The 6,864-nt window shown below is 48.3% G+C and overlaps 1 protein-coding gene across 1 annotated transcript; it reads left to right on the top strand.

Annotated features, from left to right (window-relative positions):
* Positions 1-436: 436 nt before the first annotated feature.
* Positions 437-6,236, top strand: Bhlhe40 (basic helix-loop-helix family member e40). The gene is made up of 5 exons (XM_015494950.2): positions 437-912; positions 1,076-1,145; positions 1,407-1,514; positions 2,461-2,584; positions 3,962-6,236. The coding sequence occupies exons 1-5, from the start codon at positions 833-835 to the stop codon at positions 4,813-4,815; spliced, it is 1,236 nt and encodes a 411-aa protein (XP_015350436.1). The 5' UTR covers positions 437-832; the 3' UTR covers positions 4,816-6,236.
* The last annotated feature ends 628 nt before the right edge of the window (positions 6,237-6,864 follow it).

Raw genomic sequence — 6,864 nt, forward strand, 5'->3', positions numbered from 1 at the left:
AGGGTTGGGCTGAAGCAAGCGAGGGGATATTCCTCTCCCGGCTTGAGTCAGACGCGGGCGGATCCGTCCTCCCCCGTTCCCTCCCAGGAGACGGGAACTTACTTCATTTCCCTGGGGCAGGTTCGCCCACGTTACCAACTCTCCCCCTCCCCCAGCTCCCCGGTTCCTTCCAGCTTCCGCGCCCCCCACCCAGCTGGGCAGGACCCAGGCTGCGCTGCCACCCCCTCTTCGGGGAAAGGAGGCCGCAGCCGCAGACACCTGGGGCCAGGGCTGGGGGTGGGGGCTCCCTCGCAGCCAGCCAGAGCGTTGTCCAACACGTGAGACTCATGTGATGAAGCCGGGGGAGGGCGGGCAGGTCGCTCCTTCCCTCCCCGGCAGCGGCCAGACGTGCCTGGAGTCACAGGGTAGAACACGTAGCTCCAACCCACCCACTCGCTCCCATTTAACCCAGCCCGCAGCCTCTCCATTACTCCTCGGCTCGTCCCCCCCCACACACACTCCGCCCTAACTGCTCCCCCGTTCCCTCCCGCCTCCCTGCCCGCCCCACTTCTCATTCACTTGGCTCGCACGGTGCAGACAGCGCAGGGTGCACACACCGCCAGTCTGTGCGCAGAGCCTGGAGCCAGAGGCCGCGAGGACACCCGACCATGCACGCCCCCAACTGAAGCAACACCTCAAAGCCGCAGCTCGCAGCACCTCTGCGCATTTCAGGGAACTCAGGCTCAGAGAAACCTCTGCGGAGAGACCCTCGTAGCCTGCTTCAGGACAGTCTTCAGCCCGACGCTCCGCTAAGTGCAGACAGGAGCGCACAGTGGCCCCGGATCGCCGCGCCATGGAGCGGATCCCCAGCGCGCAACCACCCCCTGCCTGTCTGCCCAAAGCACCAGGACTGGAGCACGGAGACCTACCAGGGTAAGTTGGCATTCTCTGGCCTCTTCAAGCCTCCACTCCAGCCCTGGGTCCTGTGCCTTTCAACTTAGCTGCTGCGGGCGCCTCCGGGGACTCTACGCCCGATAGGGCGCCTGCAGCCAGTGCGCACGGAAAGTCACGACCCTTCTTGGCTCTCTCCCTGCAGAATGGATTTTGCCCACATCTACCAAGTGTACAAGTCGAGGCGGGGAGTAAAGCGGAGCGAGGACAGCAAGGTAAGTGCACCCCTGGGGACCCCGCGCCGCAGTCCCTAGCTGCCCGCTAAGTTTCCAAGAAAAGTTTTCTTGCTTTGAGGTTGGCGGGGGAGATGCAAACTGTGGGTTCGGTGCCACTACTAAGTGACTTGGAAAAGAAGGGGCAGAAGGTGGTTCTGGGTGCGACTCTGCTCCTTAACCAGACTTTTTTCATTGCGGCGGGGTGTGGAGGAAGGGAGGTTTCGCATTCCCTTGCCCACCGCCTTTTCGTGCGCTTTGCAGGAGACCTACAAACTGCCACACCGGCTCATCGAGAAAAAGAGACGTGACCGGATTAACGAGTGCATCGCCCAGCTGAAGGATCTCCTACCCGAACATCTCAAACTTACAGTAAGTGAGAAGCTGGCCTCTCTCCAATGTAGCTCTTCTGCCCAGAGGGCGGGCGGGGGTCACCCGCCGCCTGCAGGCGTCGCGGGGAATTGCAGACTAGTCTAGATGGCCCGACCAAAGCTGGCAGGTGACTCGGTGCAGGGGTACCCTTCCCCAGTCCTGAGATTTTCTGGCCCTATGCAAATGAGGTGAGAAGCTCTTGGACCTCTCCAAGTTGGCTCCAACCACTGCCGGCCTCCTTTTTGGGAGCTTAAGATTTTTCCTTCTGGCCATTTTTAGAATTCTCTAGTTTTCCTGATTTAAAGGAAAAAACTAAGAATGTGCAGGGTTTTTTTTACCCAATTCCCCAGCCCCCCCCCTTTTTAATTAAGAGAGCCTGCTTCTTTTGGTGTGGGATTTTTTTTCCTGCCCTTTCTTGACAGTAGCCAAAAGCTTAAGCAGTCTTTAGAGAAAGGGGGGTGGGGTGTGGGAAAGCATTTGGAGAGGAAGAAAAAAGCCTGGATGACCTGGAAGTTCTGAAAGGGTGTCAGGAAAAAAACTTGGGAAAGCCTCTTGGCTGCAGACACAGTAGAAGTCCCTCCGTGGGTTGACACTACTGCAGAGAAATGTTATCTCTGGATTCCCCTGAGTTAAGGTCAGCAGCGGCTGCTGCAGAAATTTATCTGTCAAAGCTTCCTCCTTAGGTAGCTGCAGCTTCCAAAGATAAATGACATGTGTTTTTTATCCTTTTATCATATGTATGTATGTATGTGTGTGTGTGTATATATATGTGTGTGTATGTGTGTGCATTTAGAAATGTTATCTGCAAAGTTAAAATGAAATTCAGCCAACCAGGAAAGGCTATTCTATTCTTTTCCCCCTTTATAGACATTTCTCATTGCTAATAAGTGTCCCAGAGGTGGGACTTCTGTGACCTCACCGCTGACTAAAGCTCTTTTCATTCCAGACTTTGGGTCACTTGGAAAAAGCAGTAGTTCTGGAACTTACCTTGAAGCATGTGAAAGCACTAACAAACCTGATTGATCAGCAGCAGCAGAAAATTATTGCTCTACAGAGTGGTTTACAAGCGGGTGAGTCTGATTAGTATCTCTTAAGAGTTGTGCACAGATAGAGAGCCCCTGGGCTCTACATGGGATGTGGCAAACATTCCTGCAACCAATTGCTTGTGCAGGTTCACTGAGGGAGACTTGTTTTATCTTTCCAAAAGGTCAGACTTTCCATTTGGAATGCTGCGGGGTGCCACCTGGCATGAATACGTATTAGTCAAATGATAAAATGTTGCTGTGGCATTTTGGCTTCAGAGTCTCTGGGTTCTGGGAGATTTCCCTACTCCCTTTTAAAATGCCAAGACACCTATAATTTGCATTGTGGGTGTTTTATACTTTGTCTTCTTAGCCCTCTCTCCTTGGAGAATAGATCACGGGTATGCCCCAGCATTTTCCTGTTCCTTTGCTTCTTTATCACTTGCTCTTCCGTTCGTTCTTTCGGTGTGGGGTGCAATCCTGGCAGGATGACAGCAGGAGTTTTTCCTGCATTTCTTGTGGTTCCCTGAATCACCACTAGGTATCTTAGTGAATTGCACAATCTAACGAAACCACTGAAGTTTCGTCATTTGTTTCTCCTGACTTCCAGAGAATCAGAGATACTTCTAACCTTCCAGTCTCCTTCTTTCCAAATAATACTGTACAGATGAGAGAATTCCTGTACCCATGCCAACATCCATTCTTCTCTGTATTTCTTTCTGTGGCCAGTGTGATGAGAATCACAAAAACCCAGCAAGTGTTTCTGCCAACTCCCTCATTAAAAATAAAAGATGATCAGACCTAATTTGGGGGGGATCATGGATAGAATACATGTAAAAGACTTAGAAATAGCCTAAAGTTGACAGTGGGGATATACCTTTTATAAATCATTGAAAATAAATTTACTTTAGATGATATTTCATTGTTTATTTATTTTATGATTGTCTGGCCTTGTGCATATTGCCCCAGTGAGACTGATTTTCTATCATTCAACTCTTGGGTTTAAAAATATATCAGAATGTTTGTTACACTGTCACAGCAAAAACTCTGGAATAATCTACAAATTCAGCAAGAGCAGAAATATCCATCTTTACTAATAATGGCCCATTTCTATTATGCAGCCATTAAAAGTCATATTTGGGGGCTGGGGGTGTCACTCAATGGCAGAGTAGGTGCTTAGCATCTATGAGGCCCTGGATTCAATATTCAGCACCCTGTTCCCCCAAATCTCTCAATGCTAGGGTTATAGATGTTCATGTTTATTTTTTAAAACTTTTCAGTGTATTTTTTTCTCTGAACATGTTACATTTGAAGTTAGAAATGAATTGAAAATTAGCAAATGCTTTTTTTTTTTTTTTAACACAACAGAAAGCCCCAGATGCAGAGCCCTCTGAAACATGTTCCTTTGGTTCTTTGTCTCTTCAGGTGAGCTGGGGAGAAACGTGGAAGCAGGTCAAGAGATGTTCTGCTCAGGTTTCCAGACGTGTGCCCGGGAAGTGCTTCAGTACCTAGCCAAGCATGAGAACACTCGGGACCTGAAGTCTTCGCAGCTTGTCACTCACCTCCACCGTGTGGCCTCTGAGCTGCTGCAGGGTGGCACTTCCCGGAAACCATCAGACCCAGCTCCCAAAGGGATGGACTTCAAGGAGAAAGCCAGCTCTCTGGCTAAAGGCTTGGAAGGCCCTGGCAAAAACTGTGTACCAGTCATCCAGCGGACATTTGCTCCCTCAAGTGGGGAGCAGAGCGGCAGCGACACAGACACAGACAGTGGCTACGGGGGAGAATCTGAGAAGGGCGATTTGCGCAATGAGCAGCCGTACTTCAAAAGTGACCATGGACGCAGGTTCACAGTGGGAGACCGGGTCGGCACCATTAAGCAAGAATCCGAAGAACCCCCTACGAAGAAGAGCCGAATGCAGGTGTCAGATGACGAAGGCCACTTCACTAGCAGTGACCTGATCAGCAACCCGTTCCTGGGCCCACACCCGCACCAGCCTCCCTTTTGCCTGCCTTTCTATCTGATCCCACCATCAGCAACTGCCTACCTGCCCATGCTGGAAAAGTGCTGGTACCCAACCTCAGTGCCGGTGTTGTACCCGGGCCTCAACGCCTCCGCAGCTGCGCTCACCAGCTTCATGAACCCAGACAAGATCTCCACTCCCTTGCTTATGCCGCAGAGACTCCCTTCTCCCTTGTCCGCCCATCCATCCCTCGACTCTTCCGCCTTGCTCCAGGCCCTGAAGCAGATCCCGCCTTTAAACTTAGAAACCAAAGACTAAACTCTTTAGGGGGATCCTGCCGCTTCGCTTTCCTTCTTTCCTACTTCCAAAAACACAAACCAACGTTTTTGTGAGTGCAGCGAGATTGTTCCGTTGTGCGTACAGAGAAATCTAAGGAGTGGGGATGCGCGCGCATGCGTGCAAGTAGGCGCGTGTGCCTGCGTTTATGTAGGTGTAGGACATCGCAAGCTTATTTTGGCGTAGGGAAGATGCCATAGGGGGGAATGATAGCAGCCAGCTGGGGCTTTTCCCTACCTGGCGAATAGCCCCCTTTGACACAGATCAGCTGGATTTTCAAAAGCTTCAAAGTTTTGGTCTTGTGAGTCACTGTGCAGTTTGGGAGTTTGGGAGTCGGGTCTGTGGCTTTGAGAAAACGGTACTTTCAAAAGAGGGTTTTCCAGAGCGCAGCTCCGAGCCAGCTGTTAGGACCCCACCCTTCTCCCTTTATTGTGGAGGTGACTCACCAGACTGTGAGGAGAGAGCAGTCAGACCTAGCTTTCTGCTAAACTGGTGAGGTAGCAGACACTGGCACAACACGGTAGGGTAGTGGTTTGGGGAGATTTCCGCAGGTCTGCTCCCCACCCCTGCCTCCGATGAATAAAGAGAATGTAGTTCCCTACTCAGGCTTTCATAGTGATTCGCTTCACTAAGGAACTGAAAATGGCCCCTTTGAGCTGCCAGGGAACAACTTCCCCAGGCCTCTGGCACCTGTTTCAAGGTCTCACGGTTAAGACATGCTGTCCAGGGAACCAAATGAAGTCTCAGAGATGCCCATACCCTCAGCGCCCCAAAGTGCACAAAGCTAAATAACCAATTGCTACCTTTAACGCAGAGCTAGACTCGGTTTTAGACTCAACCCTTTTAACCAAGCTTAGCTTCCAAAAGGCCTAACCAAGCCCGGGTGCCGCAGGACCCTTTCTGTAAACTAATTCCTCTTGCCCAACAGCATATGGGGTGTCCTTATTGCTAAAAAGGATTCTGTCTCCATCAAAGAGGTTTTATTTTTGATCCAGAGCCCATGTTTTCCTGACTTGTCCAGCCAGTCCTGCACCAGCTTCTCAAAATGCACTATGCTTGATTGACAATGTTTTCTTTATTTTTTTTTCCGTTTTTGTTTTGGTATAAAGTCGTTGCCTTTATTTGTAAAGCTGTTATAAATATATATTATATAAATATATTAAAAAGGAAAACGTTTCAGATGTTTATTTGTATAATTACTTGATCTACAAAGTGAGAAAAATGAATGTATTCCTGTTTTTGAAGAGAAGAATAATTTTTCTTTTCTCGAGGGAGAGGTACAGTGTTTATATTTTGGAGCCTTTCTGAAGGTGTGAAATTGTAAATATTTTTATCTATGAATAAATGTTAAGTAGTTGTTTTAAAATACTTAATAAAATAATCCTTTTCCTGTGGAAGAGAAAGAAGGTCTCCTGAATTTTTGAAAAAAGACGTAGTTGTGTGATGTGGTTGTCCTCTTGAGTGAAGGCAATAACCAGTTAATCTTGATGTAATTTCATTAGGCTTAGTCAATTTAATAGATAAATATTGGTTTAGGTTTATTTCTTTTTTAGGTTTCTTTTTTTTTTTTTAACTTAACCCTTGGCAGGGATTTGCAATCATCATATGCCTCTTCCCAGAGTTAAGCAAAAAAAAAATACATTTTCCCCTCCCATCTGCTTTAGTCATGATCTTTAGAACTTGACAGAAAACTTAGGTATGAAGTCATGGGTCAGAACATCAGGAGCATCAGGGTAAGTGCATTGAGAAAAGATTTTAACTGATGGTATTAGGCAATAATATTTGATGCCGAGTAAGTTCATTTTTTCAAACCTAGCAAGATCTAATGGATTTGCTACGTCCTGTCCTATTGCTGCTGGAGATGACATTCCATAATGACTTTCTACATCCTTCCTGGACTTCCTCCCCTTGGGTATGTTTGCGTGAATGAATGTTGGTGTTCCTTAGTCAAGTGCTCTTATTAAAGAAAAAAATTCCATAGGAAAAGATGTGGGAAATGACCCAGTCAAATATTTTTTGCTTTCCCCTTCA

This window comes from Marmota marmota, unplaced genomic scaffold (assembly GCF_001458135.2).
Source record: "Marmota marmota marmota unplaced genomic scaffold, marMar, whole genome shotgun sequence".
NCBI lineage: Eukaryota > Metazoa > Chordata > Mammalia > Rodentia > Sciuridae > Marmota > Marmota marmota.

Bases quoted from the DNA above. Each gene is read 5' to 3' on its own strand.
- Bhlhe40 (XM_015494950.2), top strand. From the start codon at position 833: ATGGAGCGGATCCCCAGCGCGCAACCACCCCCTGCCTGTCTGCCCAAA. The intron at 1,515-2,460 runs GTAAGTGAGAAG...TTTTCATTCCAG, and splicing joins CCGAACATCTCAAACTTACA to ACTTTGGGTCACTTGGAAAA. The intron at 2,585-3,961 runs GTGAGTCTGATT...TTGTCTCTTCAG, and splicing joins ACAGAGTGGTTTACAAGCGG to GTGAGCTGGGGAGAAACGTG.